This window comes from Gastrolobium bilobum, unplaced genomic scaffold (assembly GCF_033153095.1).
Source record: "Gastrolobium bilobum isolate Gb01-03AN ecotype WA unplaced genomic scaffold, APGP_CSIRO_Gbil_v1 utg881, whole genome shotgun sequence".
Classification (NCBI taxonomy): Eukaryota; Viridiplantae; Streptophyta; class Magnoliopsida; order Fabales; family Fabaceae; genus Gastrolobium; species Gastrolobium bilobum.
The window spans coordinates 176,708-193,654 of record NW_026898866.1 but is presented as its reverse complement, the minus strand read 5'-3'; the positions used below and the strand labels follow the sequence as shown (position 1 = coordinate 193,654).

At 32.8% G+C, this 16,947-nt stretch overlaps 3 protein-coding genes across 4 annotated transcripts; 2 read left to right on the top strand and 1 right to left on the bottom strand.

The window, feature by feature from the left end:
* Window positions 1-517: 517 nt before the first annotated feature.
* On the top strand, window positions 518-3,570 carry LOC133284855 (uncharacterized protein C24B11.05-like). The gene is made up of 9 exons (XM_061481964.1): window positions 518-620; window positions 1,054-1,130; window positions 1,202-1,267; window positions 1,381-1,478; window positions 1,589-1,626; window positions 1,746-1,833; window positions 1,916-2,215; window positions 2,406-2,471; window positions 3,415-3,570. The coding sequence occupies exons 1-9, from the start codon at window positions 568-570 to the stop codon at window positions 3,568-3,570; spliced, it is 942 nt and encodes a 313-aa protein (XP_061337948.1). The 5' UTR covers window positions 518-567.
* A 3,918-nt stretch (window positions 3,571-7,488) lies between these two features.
* On the top strand, window positions 7,489-13,879 carry LOC133284824 (uncharacterized). Of its 2 annotated transcripts, none has more exons than XM_061481933.1 (5): window positions 7,489-7,627; window positions 7,754-7,845; window positions 8,816-8,897; window positions 9,007-9,092; window positions 13,752-13,879. In XM_061481933.1, exons 1-5 carry the CDS (start codon window positions 7,586-7,588, stop codon window positions 13,783-13,785), a joined length of 336 nt encoding a protein of 111 aa, XP_061337917.1. In that variant the 5' UTR covers window positions 7,489-7,585; the 3' UTR covers window positions 13,786-13,879. The 2 variants fall into 2 exon arrangements, with proteins under 2 accessions (XP_061337917.1, XP_061337916.1); XM_061481932.1 differs by lacking the exon at window positions 13,752-13,879 and adding an exon at window positions 9,303-9,810.
* Window positions 11,137-13,544, bottom strand: LOC133284823 (scarecrow-like protein 9). The gene is made up of 2 exons (XM_061481930.1): window positions 13,517-13,544; window positions 11,137-13,145 (listed from the first exon to the last, which is right to left on the bottom strand). Exon 2 carries the CDS (start codon window positions 13,098-13,100, stop codon window positions 11,196-11,198), a length of 1,905 nt encoding a protein of 634 aa, XP_061337914.1. The 5' UTR covers window positions 13,101-13,145; window positions 13,517-13,544; the 3' UTR covers window positions 11,137-11,195.
* Window positions 13,880-16,947: the final 3,068 nt, after the last annotated feature.

Sequence of the window (16,947 nt, the reverse complement as noted above, 5' to 3'; positions counted from 1 at the left end):
AAAATAAAAATAAAAATCCTATTTTTTTATAAAAATAAAATAACATAAATTATATCATTAAAAATGAAAAAAAAAAATTAGATATATATAGCATATACTTTTTTTTGAGATTGATATACCATATACTATTATTATATGGTTGTTGCAGTTTTGCACAGTTAGCAGCTTCACGTGGGTTACTGTAAATGGAGGTAGCCACGTAAAAAGAAAGTGAAGGTAATGACGACAAGTGGAAAAAAATTAATGGAGCAGGAACGTGTCAAGATAGGAGTGGACAACATGGTACAAGTAAAAAAGACATGGCATCAGCTTCTGATTCTCTTTTTTCTTTTCTAGTTCAACATCAACACCGTCAACACTCAGCACAATCACAATCACAATTGCTTTCACTCGACGCCATTCTCCCGAATCTTCTCTGATCTTACTACCTCTCTCCATTTCTACGATCTGCAATTTTCTTTCTTGCTTTTGCTTTCAGTAAGTTTTTCTCTTTTCTTGCTTGTCCATTATTGTTTCTGGATTTGCTTCACTTTTCAGTTTAACGTTAACATACTGGAATGTTATGGAATGGAATGGATTGGGTTCCTTCATTTCTTTCCTTTGTCACCATTGCTGTTTTGGTTAGTGATTGGGTCTATCGCCTATGTAATGGTGTGTGACGTGACAAACAATCTGGGCTTGAAAAAAATAAAATAAGATAAAACCTTTTTGTTTGCAATTTCTTAGCTTTGTCCTCCTCCCTAGTTGTTTATGTGTTGACGATGTTACCTTGCTCTACCATCTTAATTTCGATTTGGATATTAATATATGGTCTCTTGAATTTGAACTCAAATTTAGCTTTTTTTTAAGACTGCTTTTCATGCTCATTCCCCCTTCTAGCTAGTCTGCACTCTCCATATGTACATTTTCATGTTCTCAATCATTTGACTAACATGTAAAATTTTCATGTTACCTTGCTCTAGTCGTCACAAAATATGTGGTTCAATGTGTCTATCTTGGCCTTGGGGGTTATTTTTGTCTTCTCACTTCTTTTTCCTTCTGCGTGTAATTAAGCCTACTAGAGTCTAAAATGGAAAACGGGGATCAGTTCCAGGAAATTTCAAAGGCGAAATACGATTGTCTGTTATTCGGTAAGCCTTCTAGATTCATGATGACTTTCTCACTCTTCTATGTTTCGTTAACTGGATTTCGATATTTTTAGATCTTGATGATACCCTTTATCCTTTGAGCTCTGGATTGTCAAAGCACGTGATAAAAAACATTCAAGGTAATGAATGACTTCACCAAATTGGAGCAATAATAATATGTGATTACTTGGATGTGTCTGGATTTTACTCAATTCATTTTTATTTTATTTTATTAAATGGATGCATTGCACAGAGTACATGATTCAAAAGCTTGGAATACAGGAGGCTAAAGTTCCTGAATTGTGTCTTTCATTATATGAGACTTACGGAACAACAATGGCTGGTCTCAAGGTATATCTTAACCTCTCTAAGTATACATTAAAGACATTATTTATTTATTTATTATTATTTAGATGCGATGGTGAACGAATCAGTCATTTTGTCTCTTTTTCTCTCCCCAGGCAATTGGCTATGACTTTGACTATGATGACTTTCATGGGTAAATTGTCTTTACATATTTGTGATATGTCCATTTTTTATTTTTTTAATTGGTCATTTCTTTTAATCAATTCAGAAACCATGTAAAATAAGCATCTAAAACTGTTTTCTGTTGAGCAGTTTTGTTCATGGGAGATTGCCATATAATATACTAAAACCTGACCCTGTTCTCAGGGGAATTTTGCTAAGCCTGCCAGTGCGAAAAATTGTGAGTTTCTTTGTTCTTATTTAATGGCCTAAGTAGATATAAATTCTCTATTCAGCATGATATATGTATACTTTCTTTTCAGGTTTATACAAACTCAGACGAGGCCCATTCAAAAAGAGTGCTACACAGGCTTGGACTGGAGGATTGCTTTGAAAGAATTATAAGTTTTGAGACTCTGAATTCCTCTAATAACTTCGACACTCCCTACAATATGGATGGCAATGAATGTAGAACAAGTTCCACAGTAATTTTTGATTTTTGTGAGTACATAAACAGGCCTGATTCTGATATCCTGCTTCCAAGGACCCCGGTTGTTTGCAAACCCTTTCAAGATGCGTTTGAAAAGGTTTTCAATATGGCAGATATTGACCCTCAAAGAACAGTAAGATCGTTAATCCTTCCATAAATAATAGTTTGGCCATATTTTCTCATTTATTGCAAATTTTAATTTAACCTTTGTCATGATGATATTGTGTCTTTTGTAATAATGAATACCAATTATCACTTTTTCTGATTATGTGCATTTTTGTGAGAAATCAAATTATTTATTTATTTATTTTTGCTTTTTCCAGTTGTTCTTTGATGACAGTGTCCGCAATTTAAGGACGGGGAAATCATTGGGCCTCCACACAGTCTTGGTAACTGGTCCTAGACTCCTAGTTGATGAATGAACAAAATACTAGTCATAAGAACTCAACTTAGTTTTTTTTTTTTTTTTATAATGATGCTCATCATGAATGAGCATAAAAGGAAAACTTTTTTTTTTTAATTTTATATGTATATAATATTAAATTAGTATTGAATTTTTTTACGTTTGAGTCTTTCACTTGGTTAAGTTGAATGGAACTAGGGGTGTTAACAGAGCTGACCTTTGGTCTTAACGGGCCGAGCCTGTGTTCAAATGTGTCAGACTGGCCTTAGCCTGTTACCTGTTACGAATATAATATCAGCCTGTGACCTGGCTCATTTACAAAAAAATAAAAGCCTTGTTTAGCCTGTTAGTCTGTTTAAAAACAATAAGACAACAAAAATTTATCCAAACAAAATATACAATCAACAGAACTAGTAATTCCATAAATATTTATAAATTTAATGTATATCCAAATAACATAATATAAAATAAAATTATTTAAAAAGTTTGTTTAATTAATAAAATAGGATGAAATGAATTGAAAAGAGAGAGAAGACTATCACAAGTAGTAAAAAAAATAAAAAAATAAAAAAATAAATGATATATTAGGCAAGTCTGAGAGGCTCTAAGGCCGAGCTTTTGAATTGGAACCTAAACTTTTTTATTAAACGAGCTTTTATACAAGTCCAAGTCTGGGTCCAACAATTAATTTTAGACATGTAAGTTCATGCCTTTACGAGTCGAGTCAAAGGTCATTGAGTCGTTTAGCACCCCTAAATGTAACTTCAAGTATACATTTGTTAAACCTGGACAAATATATGCATGAACATGTTCTTATTCTTAAAATTAAGACTTGTGTTAGTTAGCTTAAAGAAGGTATCATTTGAAATTCACTTACCTTAAGATTTGATTTTAATTAAATGTGAAATCATAATGTAACATGGATGCAGGTGGGTACGTCCCTTCGAACTACAGGAGTGGATCATGCCTTAGAGAACATCCATAATATGAAAGAGGCATTTCCAGAACTGTGGGAAGACGATGAGAAGCGGGAAAGTGTCAAGTATTCTAGAAAGGCTGCAATTGAAACATCAGTAATAGCTTGACTTGTATACGTCAACATTCTGAACTTTTCGTGTCTGGTTTTGTCTTGGCCTCTTGGCGTCGGACTTTGACTAATGTAACTGTTATTAGAATTTGAAATATTCCTGTCATTGTGATTTTAAATGATATATTTTACATTCTTTTTTCTTCATTTTCTTTTTTCTCCAATTTTATAAAAAAGAAAAAATGTAAAAAAAAAATTCAAAACATATCACAACGATGTAGTTTTATTAAAAATAATATAAAGTTATATCATTTAAAATGATAAATACTTAGAGCTGATTTGTTTGGGCTTCTAAAAAAGTAACTTTTATCTTTTTCTTATTTTAGAATTGTTTTTTACAAAAGTTAAAATTATTTATATTTTTATAAAAATATTTAATTTTTTTTTAAAAAAATTGACTTTTAACTTATGCTTTTTTTAAAAGTGAACATTCAAATAAATTTAAAGTGAGAAGTGTATTTTTTCTTAAAAAAAAACAAATTTCATATAAATGAGTTTTTATTCCCTATTTTTTGTCTCCTTATGAAAACGTATAAAGATTTAAGGGTTTGTTTAGATAAAAAAAATTTCTTCTCGAAAACTTACTTTGTTTAAGAAATAAAAACACTTATAAAAAAAAATCTGTTTTGATACCTACTCTTAAACAAAGCAAAAATCATAAAAAGTTTAAAACCTACATTTTTTAAAAGCTAAAAATTTAACTTCAAAAAAATACAAAAATCAAAAATTAAATATTTTTTTTTCAAGAAATAAATATCTTTTTTAAAATTTAAATAATTTTAATTTTTATAAAAAAATATTTTTTAAAGCCCGTCCAAGCATTAACTCAAGCAAGAGTCAAAGGCAGTACATTTTGATAACGTGGATTGAAAAACTCGATTCTTCCGTCCAATAATTGACAGTTGTAATTCTATCAAGGGCACCATGAGCTGTAACTTGTAAGGCTTGTCCAAATCATATGGGGCATCGTAGTACGTACAAAAGATTAAGGTAGTGTTTGCTAAGAAGTTTTATTTTGGGATAAATGAGAAAATGTAAGTGGATATTAAAAAATATCACGTTTGGTTCAGGTTTTTAAAAACAATACTAGGCAAATAGGATGAATGGAGAAATGACTTTTGTGTTGATTTTTGGATGAAATTCACTGTTACTTGAAATGTGATATTTTGAGATAACTGGGGAAATGAAAAAAACAGGTGCGGAGTTTCTCCCGAACATAGATTTTACAAATTTAAATAAATTTCTCTAGTAATATTTCGGTCAACCAAACATCTTTTTTTAAACTTTTTCATCAAACTGACTTTCTTACTATTTCTCCCGGTTATTATATTTGTTTGATAAAAAAAATTTATCCGTGGCACGTGACAATTAAATAACAGGAATGATATTAGAAAGCCATATGATCATTAGATCCATAATTCTCTTTTCACAAAGGATTTTAAAGGAATGATATTAAAAAGCCATATGATCAAAAAAAAAAAAATTAACCAACTGCGAGTGGCACGTTACAATTAAATATTGCGAAGATGACGCTGAAACAAGGCAAAATAAATCAACCAAGACTTCAATCAACCTTCTAGAAAACAGCATATGATCATGTAGTTGCAATCATGGATTGAGATATTCTGCGGATTGAGTAGCTACTAAGTGAAGTCTCGAAGCTGCAAATGATGTGGTAAGAGAATACTAACATGGCGATTTCCAAAAAAACCCTTGGTGTGAGGCTGTAGCTTCCCCATATGTCTCTTTTGCAAGTTGATGTTTTTCACACTTACAATGTCTTCCTCCTGGTCTGCATACTTTCCGTCATCTCATAATAAGAACTTCAGAAATTGTAAATAAAAGAAGGAAAATTCAGTAAGTAATTAAAGAAGTTCAGAAAGAAATAGGAACAAAGGAGAGGAAAAAACATACCCATTATGGTGTACATGTATAGGGAGATGCAAAAAAAAGCGGGATGCTATATTTCCAAGATTGAATTTCATATTCGAATGAACCTCGTAATCGTAAGAAAGGGTACTGTTAAAAGGTCATCAATTCCTAATGAAATGGATGTAAGAGTAGCTTGACGCTATGAAGTATTGACACTTCAAAAATCTTTACGTGTCGTAAAGATATTTTGACACTCCAACACGCATTGTAGAGACTCAAAAAAAGGTTCACATGATGCGTTGTGTTGCGTTTTTAGTTCCAACTATTAGATTTCTTAGAATAGGATTACCATTTTATTGAGTTTAATATAAATATTTGGGATATCTTATGTTTCTTTGCAAAATTGATGGCTATTATAAATTTAGCTTCATTTTTTTATTAAATTATTAAATATTAAATATAATATACATTACATAAATTAAAAATATTACTTAATATCAAAACATGTCTTATCTAATAATCATGTCTCTTGTCGATATTGGTGCTACATAGAAGAGATGTATTTCTCGAGAAAATAAATCTTCCACCACGTACCGACAAAAAATAAATAATTTATTTCTATTTATTTTTATTTTTTTCTAAGTGGCCCCTACCATCATTTATATTCTACGGGAAATGAATCACTTCTCTTGTAGAAGGAGAAGTGCATTTCCAACATATATATATATATATATATATATATATATATATATATATATATATATATAGGGGTTTACATTTCTGCAGCTGCTGTACATGCAGCAATTAAATACTTGTCATATATATACTCGAAATAAAAAATGTGGAGAATCATAATCATACAAAGGATAAAAGCATTAAATGTGGAGAATCGTAACCATACACATGTCGTTGTTGTACGTAAAGTGGCTGCAGAAATAATTTTACTATATATATATATATATATATATATATAATTATAGGGTTCGCTTTTTCTGCAGTTACTGCAGATAAGTTATCTGCAGTAAGTCCAATACGACATCGTTCTGGGACAGAAATCATGGTGTTTTTATAATTTTAATTTATTTCAGGGTTATTATAGTATTTATAATTATAATTTTTTAATATTTAAATCCCAAAATGACATCATTTTGGGCATAAATGTAGATAATTTATCTACATTAACTGCAGAAATATTTTTCTGATATATATATGTGTAGGGTTTCTATTTTTTTATGTTGTTGGAGATAAAATATCCATGTTATAGACTCAAGATGTGGTGGGACTCATACTAAAAAAAAACACTCATACTAAAAAAAACAAAAAGTGTGACATGTGAATCGAAGGGTGAGAACTGAGAAGCATGAGTGCTTTCTTCTACAACATAATAGAAACACACATATATTAGGGTTTCAATTTTTTCATGCAGTAAGAGAAAATTTTCTCATGCTATAAATACATCTTGTGTGTGAACTACATTTATTTTAAAAAAAATTGCTGCACAAAAATCGAAAAATTAAAGAGAAAATAATTCTCCTATGACATAAGAAAATATTTTTTCATATATATGATAGGTTTAAGATTTCTTATGTTAAACGAGAAAAATATTTTCTCTTACATACATAAGAAACAACAAATATGTGAATCCCATTAAAAAAAATAAAGAATTTTTTTTTGATAAGACCCACAAATTTATTATATATAGAAAAAAAAATTATTCTCATATAACACTAGAATTCATTAACCCATATACGATCCCTTCATCATGTATGAATTCCAGCCCACAATCATCATAGGTTAGGACTGTAGGACCTGTGATTGTGATTTATGACTTTGTGAGTGGGTGTAACACTGGTATTTTATATTTTTTTGGTAGAAATTACTATTGGGTTGATGTGGGCCAAGGTTTTTGCTGGATAAAACTGCTTAAATTGGGCCTGCTCTTTTTCACCGATGTATCCATGACCCAATATTTTCTTTTTCTTTTTCAAGGACATGTTAGTCATTTCGCGAGATTTACTATTGAGTTGAGAGAAGCAAAAAACAAAAACAAAAACACCTTAACAAATCGGAGGAGCTAGGTTAAGGTTGCAGGTGATAGTGTTTCGAGGAAGTGACAAATTAGAAAGAAGTTGGAAGTTATAATGGCAAAGCGAGAGCTTTCCAACACGTTGAAGAACTTGAAGGTAATTGGAGGAAACCCAACCACTCCTCTTTCTCGTTATCGTTGAATTTTATTGCTTCTGAGATTTGACTTTGAGCTTGTTTCTGAGGATTTTTCTCGCTATTATTTCTGTTTCGATATTGGATAGTTCATGCAAAGGGCAACTCTAAGAGAGGAGAAAACCAAGAAAGAAGAAGAGGTCAAACCTGATGTCAATTTTGGCACAACCACTCGAAAATGGTATTTTTCTTTACCAATTTCAAATAATTCTCAGTGTTTTTAGTTTTTACTGCACACGGGTTCTAAATTCCGGCTCTGGTTTGGGCTTGTTTTGTTATACATATTAGAATTGAAATTCACAGTGTTGTGAAGAGAATATTTCTTCAAATTGCCATTTTCTGAGTGGTTTTTTATTAATAAATTAGGTTTCTTGGTGAAACAATTAATATTGCTGAAAGTTGAGATCCTCGTAGCAATCATTTGTAATGTATGGGTATCCAATATTACTTATAAGCTAGAACTTCATGTTCGGTATGGCTCGTATATACTTCGCTTGCTGATGATGGCTCTTATTGTAATTTTCTTAGCAGTTTGGGCTTGGGCCCATGAATACCTGCTGTTAGGGTTTTCTAATCCTATTTATATTTTCCTTTAAACCAGTGACTTGTAACGAGTGGCGGTGAGGTGAATATAGTACAGACAAGCTGGAAGTAGTCTATATTAGGTGAACCAGGATAAATCATTATGTCAATCTCTTTTCTCTTTTCTGTTTAATCGATTTTGTGTGATTGTCGATTTCCAACATTTCAAAGTTCACACTTTGAAATATTTTACTGTATTTTATTTATGATCATGTTATGGATTGAATTTCTCTCGATTGCTGCTAACTCAGACTGGCCGACTTCAATTAATGAATAAGGCTTTATAAAACAATTTTTCTTGCTTTTAAATTGTGAGATGGTGTGCTGTAATCACTGGTGGAATATGGGCATGTAGTGTTACTTCACATATAGGCCTTAAAATTTGACAAATCTTTCTGTATCTTGCATTATAAGATAGCAAGGTTAAGTAAAACAATGTGTGTACCAAAAATTTCCTTTCGACAATGGTATATAATTGCCTCTTATCTGCAATTGCTTTCTTCATCTGCTGATTTATATTCTATTTTATTTATTGATTTTAATTTGCTCGGCTTTCTACGTATGCGTAGTGTGGTCATAATGGAAGGTGATCCCCATCCTGGAGCACTTAAAGGTCGAATGTCATTTCAAAGTTTTAATCCTTCTGTTGATGTGAGTTTGAAGATCAAGAATTTGCAAGCTTTCCTTATTCCCCTAGTCACTCTAAATCTTTTGTTCTTTCTTTTGATTGTGTTCTAATGCCAAAACCTTGCATATGTAGAAATTAAATGAGGAAGAAGCAATACTTCGTCAGCCAGCAGCTGAAACTGCTATTTCTAGAAATCAAAATGGAAATGTCTCTTCCAGGTGAGATTCTTTGCCTAAACTTCCATGTTGATATTTGATTTTGTTTTTTTTTCCCGCAACAAGGGTCAGAAGGTTCTCTATCATTGGTTTTAGTTTCTAATATACTTAATGGCTGCATATTTTCTTAACGGACAACTGTTGAAAAATTTCCCCAGATTATTACTCGCTGAATTTTAATTGATTCCGTTTGCATTGTTTCTGATAAAATAGCTCGGCATGTGCTAACATGGACAAAAAGAGTTATGAGGATAACGGCAATGTTAAAAGGAAGCAATCTGAAGTAAGTTGTGAAGCACAATATCCTAACAAATCACCCAAGAATGAGCAAGGTGATAAACAATCATCGTCAAATAATAGTTTGGGCTCTTTCAAAAAACCAACTGGAGAGAAGCTAGACTGGAACGTCCTTAGACCATCTAGTGTCAAACAAAATAGATGAGTTCATTGATTATTTGATTGAAAACGCAAATTAAGCTAGGTTTGGTTCTGTTTCAGGCCTTGGGCTATTATATCTATTTTCATGGTTCTACTAGGCTTTTTTTCTTTGTTATGAAGACCTTCACAATTTGTTGTTAAGATTCAGGATTTAGTCTGATTTAGGTTGAATACTTTTAGAGATCAAAGCTCCAAAAGCCCTCGGGAGTGTTTTTTATGTATCATTATATTGTATTTTATGAAACAGTTTGAGATAAAGCTGATGTTGATGATGGTGAATATTCTATTTGATGAAACTGCTAGCCTTTTAGCAATTTGCTTTGAGCTGTTAATATATTATGAGGAAAAAGTGTGTCATTTTAAAGGATGTAAAGTTGTGTCATTTTAAGTGAGAGAAAGAGATAAATGATGGAGGAGAGAGAGTGGACAAAAAAAAATAAAGGTGTGAGTCCCACCTCTTTGTGAGAGTGAAATGACACAACTTGTGTCATTTAAAATGATAAACATTTTTCCAAATTATGATATTAAAACTTAAAAATGTAATGTGGTTAAAAGTGAAATATAATGTTTTCGTAAACCCTACAATTTGGGCTTCTTTTTTCTGGCTTCTTTTTTTTTTTTTTTTTTTTTTTTGGGTTTAAAGAAAGGTTCATCTGCCTCTCCTATATGCATATGTAAACTGCCAACCTTCCACTAAACACCAAAAGTGAAAATCAAAACCGAGCATTCAACCTTCCCTTATATTTTTCACATCTTCTTTTAAGTATATTATAAATCTGTGACATACTAGTAGTTCACAATTCTCTTCGAAAAATCTTATTATGTGATAGAGAAATGTGCAATGTTTGCGGCGGCAGAGATTTTTGTGTTAATGAAAATCGTAAAAGATTGGTCATGAAGTTGGAAGAAAATTTAAAATAAAGAGCTGTAGTGAAGCCGTTTTCAAACTGTTAAATAGCCAATGGGAGTATTACTTCCGTATGGTATGAGTTGGCTACCCGAATGATAGTTGAGACCCTTATAAAGTATAAACCCTGTGAACATATATGGAAGTCATGCTACAATTAAAGTTACCAAGGATGGATTAGCCATTGGCCAGATTAAACTCTCTCGTCGTTACTAAACTTATTGTCTTATTCTACTTAGCACCTCGAAACTTTAACAAATTTTATTGAAGGCATTTTGAAATGGTTCAAGCCATTGATATGTTAGCTTGGAAAGCTCTGACTATTTACAATATGTAAGTAACAGATGCAATACAGCTTATAGTGCTGACTTGACTTCTTTCACGCAAAAGACAGTGCTAAAGATGGCACTTTCAATGAATATATCCTTATCTAATCTATAGTTTATAAGGGAGTCTGTCTTCTACTTTTACCCAGATGTAGCAGCTGTTTTTTTCATTTGATGTATTCCTATGATATCTCACTTTGGATTTCCATTCTGGTGCCCTTTTTCTTATTGTATTTTTGCCTTTTTCTGTGATGAGTAGTAGATTTGTGCTTGATATAAAAAGGGAATGTATAATGTTTTACTAGCTAGGAAGTGAAATGAACATCAATATCTAAAATGTAAACTCAAATGGAGAAAGAAAAATAGAAAGGTCGTTTATTACATTGTTTCAACTGGCCTAAGAGTATAGATTACAAGATATCTTTTGGATGTTGCTTAAGCTGGAACCCAAACAGAAAAAGCATTTAGAATACGCCCTTTCCACCCCTGCAAAACCCACTTGCCATCCTCATCGACAATAAAATCTTTATGATATTCCATCTTCACCACCGATTTGATATCATTCACAAACTCTGGATCGAACCGCAGTTGCTTGAACCCAGCTCTCCGGTTCCTAATCTGCCACTGCTTGTAGGTCTCTGGCCTTTCAACCCTCTCTGCCCCTTCACACGCTATGACATTGATGGCATCCCTTCCAAACAAGCCTTTCTCAAGCATCACCCTTTGCGTATCTTCACGAGGCACATTAGCCTCAAACATATCAAACAGCGATGAGAAGTGGTAAAGTGCCTCCCTGAACCGAGTGAGGAAAAATGGTGCACTATAAGTACCATTTACAATCCCATGTATGAACATGTTTGGATTTATCTTCCTGATCAACTTCAACACAGCATCTCTTGAACAGCTTGTTGCCACAGTTTCATCAGGCAGGTTCTTCAGTCGGTAAAAACAGCCCACAACAGTTATCTCATTCCTGTCTATCTTCAGATCCTCAAGTTTGATAGTTTCCCATTTCTGTGCAAGGCAATTGTATTCAAATGGAACCTTGAACTTTTTGCAGTAGTTTCCCAAACGCTTCCCTGTCTCCTCAACCCTTTCTTCAGGCCTAAATCCTGGCTGAGGAAGATCAATTCCTGTTATATGAAGCTTTGGAGGACCACCATGTCTTTCTGACAGTTTCTTGATAAGGCATGGCCACTGGAAACCATAGCAAATGCCAAAGTCAATAATATGAACACTGGTCTCATTTTTCACCAGTCTAATAATTGTATTGGTTGTCAAATAATTTGTCATCCTTTGCAAAGGAGACGCAGTAACAAATAGTTTGTAAGCTTTCAACATATCTGCAGCAGTTGCGACATCTAGTGGCATATATGATGGTGTTCCAGCAGCCAACCTTGTCTCAAGGCCATTGGCAAAATAATGAGCTAAACGCTGGAGTCCGTCCCCAAAAGGTGAAGAGTGTTGCCTAATGTGCTTGAGTAGGTCATTTGCATTCCTTTGGTCATAGTTTGCCACAGCCTGTGCACATTGAGTTAGCAGGGTCCATAAATCTACGGTTGTTTCTTCCATGTTGGTGTTGGACACTTTCTTTGAACGCAAACGTGTTGCCTTTCCATTGGATGCACCTCCTCCTCCTCCTCCTCCTGAGTCAACATTCTGTGATGGTTCAGTAGCAGCACGATGACTTCTTCCACTCTGATAACGCAGTACCTCATCCAATATCTCTGGTGGCTCTGAATCGTCAGAAAAGACAGCTGAAACCTTGCTGCCTCTTCTCTCTTGTTCATGACAAGTATCATCCATCTCATGGATTCTCTTTTCTCTAGGTGCTGAACCTGAACCTGAACCCGAACCCGAACCCGAACCTAAATGGCCAGTAGCTTGTGACTCCCTAAATGGATCAGGAGCTACATAATATGTGTTTTCAGGGGAATCAATTAGAGGGGTTTGTAGTTGAAGGAAAGAAGAGTCAAACTCACCCACAAGGTTGACACTGTCAGAATCATATGAATTATCAGTGGTGCAGCTTCCATTGCTCTCAAAACTTGCAGTGCGACCATAATCTCCATCTGGGTCTGTGCTACTTACGCTATCATCATGAAGTGATGAAGGATAGGTTTGACCAAGAGCATCATAGAATGATTTTTCAGCAGCCTGGAGTCTTAAACATTCCTGCAACATGCAGGGTTTGCGCTCCAAATCATCTTCCTCATCCATGAGGATGTCACTTATGTATCTGAGGAAGGGGTTGGAATATTTATTCGGTTCCGTGGATTCTCTGATTGAGCTTGTGCCAGATGAAGGGGAAGATGAATCATCCAACTCAAACCCATTCATTACTGGGTTCTGATTTGAAAATACCGAGACAGGACCAGGAAAATTCTGCGTAAGGGAATTTGTAGAAAGCATATTGAAGGCTAAAACCAGATTGGACCAAAAATTTGTTTCGGAGAAGCCAAGAATATTTTGACTAGGAATGTCAATCAAATTCTGAAACTATGACCCCTCAACGGAACCAAAGACATAACAAGAACAGGAACAAGAACATATGAACAAAGTGGGAACAATATCCCAAATATTAATAACAGTAACAAGCAAGATTCAGAAATCTAAATGGCTACCCCTAGTGCTTAATTTTGGTTAATAATCATTAGATCCATAATCACAAAGGAACAAAGAAGAATCAGTTAAAAGAGTGAAAATTATAGACCCTAAGTGGGAACAAACCTAGTACAAGTTTTGTGTCAGACTACCTTGGAGACTCAGACAATCGAACTGAAGAGTAACCGGCAATGTTAGATGATTTGGGGTCATACCCTTATTATAGAATTTATAAAAGATCCTTTTTTTATTACTAGGGAAGCTTCAACGAAGGACTGCCTTAGCCGCCCTGCCCTCTTTTTAGTATTTTTTTTTTTTCCCTCAACTTCATCCTTTGAATTAATGTGGTAGTAGCGATTCTTCTAACACTATTTTTTTCATTTTCAGGTTCAATACAAAACTATTAACACAAATTCCTTAACACTTGTGCCAATGATGTTTGGTTCTTTTAGTATTATTTTTAGAGATACGATATCATTATTATCAATTAGTGTTACTATCAATATTATTACCAGTTTTGTTGCACTATTAAATCGATTATGTTCATTTAACGGTTATATTTATTTTCATATTTATATTAAACATGAGAAATCATAATCATACAAAAATAAAAATACATATAAAGAATTAAATATAAAGAGAATAAAAAAAGTTTTTAGAAAATTAAATATAATCGTTGGATCAACGTAATCAATTTAACGGTGAAATAAACTGGTAGTGACATTGATAATAACACTAATTAATAGGAATAACATCCTATCTCATATTTATAAGCTTTTGAGCCAAATTGCAAAACCTATAATTAAGTGATCTAAATTTCATTAAATGAACTTATGTATTGTACATCCTAGAACCCAAAAAGTGGATGTATTATTTACAAAAAAAAATAAAAAAAATTGATGTATTAAGAAATAAATTTCACGTGATATAATAAAATGATTCACATATTTTTTTCTAATAATTTAAATTTGGGTTAATAACTTCTCTTTTCACATGATAAGTTTTCTTATTTCCGGCGAGAATACAAGAAAAAAAGATTTCAAAAAAATTCTCATGTGGAAATTTTTTTAGAGTAAATACATTTTTTGGTCTCAGCAAATTTCACGATGCCCCTTTTAGTCTCTAGCAAATAAAAAGGTCCATCGTAGTCCATAAGAAATTTAAAATGGACCTATTTAGTTGAAATCGTAGTCCCTCACAAATTCAAAAAGACCATATTAGTCCTCAAAAGGACTAAAATGGGTCCATTTTGAATTTTTTAGGGACCACGATGGGCCTTTTTATTTACTAGGGATTAAAACGGACTTCGTGAAATTTTCTGAAGACCAAAAAGGATATTTACTCAAAATTTTATTAACCCATTAAATTTTTAGATTTAATTGATTATTTTATAAAAGCAACAGTTTTATCACTTGTGTCCTTAAAATTGAGTCATTATAACATTAAAAAAAATGATATTATAATAATAAAGAGTTTAATGTTTTTTATATTATAAGAGTTAAAATTATCTTTTACACACATATAAAAATATATGAAGTTTGAATTTTTTTATCGCATATAATAAAAAAAAAAATCAAACCCAATAATAAATTATCATTCATTGGACATGGTCTAGTAGCAGTCACTGTCACACACAGGAAATAGGCGCTGTGTGCTTTCTGGTCTTCAATCCATGAATATGAAGTATTAATAAAAAAAAACTATGAACATGAAGTAGTCAAAAGTACACACGTGGTGGGTGCAAGTGAATTCTTGATCCTCAAGTCACTCGCCACATCGTATTCCTATTGGAGTAGTAAATAAAATTTTAAATTCAATGTGAATGCAGTTTTATGTCAGTCTTGTCACTTGTGTACCATGATTCCACTCCCCGATAGATTAATCGACTTGTCATCAACATCTTAGCCAAAAATAAAAAGTATTGTTGACCCCAACATCGTATCATAGAAAAGGAAGAAATTTCAAAGGAAACTTTTTTTTTGTTAGAGTAAACAACACCCTTTTTAGTTCCTGGCAATATCTACGAAGTCCTTTTCAGTCCCTGGCAATAAAAAAGGACCAAATTGGTCCCTGAAAGTACAAGAAAAAGGCTACTCTACATATTTGGGAGTTGACATAAGGACTAACATGGCCTTTTTTTTGTAATTTCAGGGACCAATTTGGTCCTTTTTTATTGTCAGGAACTAAAAAGGACTTCGTAGATATTTACAGGGACTAGAAATGGTGTTTACTCTTTTTTTTATCTCTACATAACAGTGTAATGACTTAGACGTTGTTCATGTTAGATTACTAACCCATTTGAAACTTCAACGTTCTTTGATGTTTTCTTTTTAATACAGTGTAAAATTCGTCCAGATACATACCCCTAGTACAAGTTTTTGCGGTGACTTAATTCCTCTTTGTTTTGTTTCTCAAAAATAATAGTTTCTTCACCATATATGCACATGCATATATGTTGACTAATCCTCCAAGTAATAGTAATTTGAATGAAAACATGACTTTGATTGAGACAATTTCTAAAAAAAAAACACTTCACCATTAGTCTTTCATTTTTTAAGCAATGACACACAAGTAAAAAAAGATGGGTAGAATCTTATTTTAATACAAGTGCAGTTTTTGGATAAGATAAAATAATAGAAATCACTTACCCATTTAATAATTAACTGGGAAAAGTGTGTATCATTTTAAAGGATGTAAAATTATATCATTTTAAGAGAGAGAAAGAGATAGATAAAGGAGAAGAGAGAATTGACAAAAAATAAAATAAAAGTGTGGGTCACATCTCTTTGTGAAAGTGAAAGGATATAAATTGTGTCATTTAAAAGGATAAATAATTTTCCCTAATTAAAGTATACCACGGTTTACCAAAAAAAGAAAGTATATCTCGTTATTTTGGCAGAGATTTTAGCTTTCTAAATTAACTTTTGCCTTAATTGAGAATAAAACCTTCCTCAAACAACTTCAAGGAAGTATCCACATATTAGCTTATGTTCATTTACGAGAATTTACTCTAGTAGGTTAGGCAAGTAACACCCTTCTTTAATTGCTGGATCAATCCTTGAGTACCTCATCACTTAATCTGAGACCATCTACTTGTAAACTCAGTTAAAAAACAAATAAGTTATATTCTCAATAACTATTACAAAATGACTGCAAACTTTTTGGATCATTGTTTAGTAAGTTAAGAGAGATCGATAATTATTTTGATAACTTCAAAGAAAAATTATCTTGTGTACATCCATGATAGCTGTTGAGATATATAGTCCCACATTGATTGGATGGACAACTAATATGGTCTTTATAAGGCCTTGGGCACTCTCACCCCTTGAGCTAGCTTTTGGGGTGGTGACCTCAAGGTTCTTTACATGGTATCAGAGCCTCACCGTCCCCCACTTTAAAGTGGAATTAAAAATAAAATAAAAAAGCACAAAAAGGTAAACCAAAAATGGGCCTGTGCAATTTCCACGCTTCTAGCCTGAAGGGCTCTTGCGTGAGGGGGCGTGTTGAGATATATAGTCCCACATTGATTGGATGGACAACTAATATGGCCTTTATAAGGCCTTGGGCACTCTCACCCCTTGAA

Coding starts and splice junctions, on each gene's coding strand:
- LOC133284824 (XM_061481932.1), top strand. CDS start 7,586: ATGGCAAAGCGAGAGCTTTCCAACACGTTGAAGAACTTGAAG. Junction 8,898..9,006: donor GTTTTAATCCTTCTGTTGAT/GTGAGTTTGAAG, acceptor TTGCATATGTAG/AAATTAAATGAGGAAGAAGC. Junction 9,093..9,302: donor AATGGAAATGTCTCTTCCAG/GTGAGATTCTTT, acceptor CTGATAAAATAG/CTCGGCATGTGCTAACATGG.
- LOC133284823 (XM_061481930.1), bottom strand. CDS start 13,100: ATGAATGGGTTTGAGTTGGATGATTCATCTTCCCCTTCATCTGGCACA.
- LOC133284855 (XM_061481964.1), top strand. CDS start 568: ATGGAATGGATTGGGTTCCTTCATTTCTTTCCTTTGTCACCATTGCTG. Junction 1,479..1,588: donor CAACAATGGCTGGTCTCAAG/GTATATCTTAAC, acceptor TTCTCTCCCCAG/GCAATTGGCTATGACTTTGA. Junction 2,216..2,405: donor ATATTGACCCTCAAAGAACA/GTAAGATCGTTA, acceptor TGCTTTTTCCAG/TTGTTCTTTGATGACAGTGT.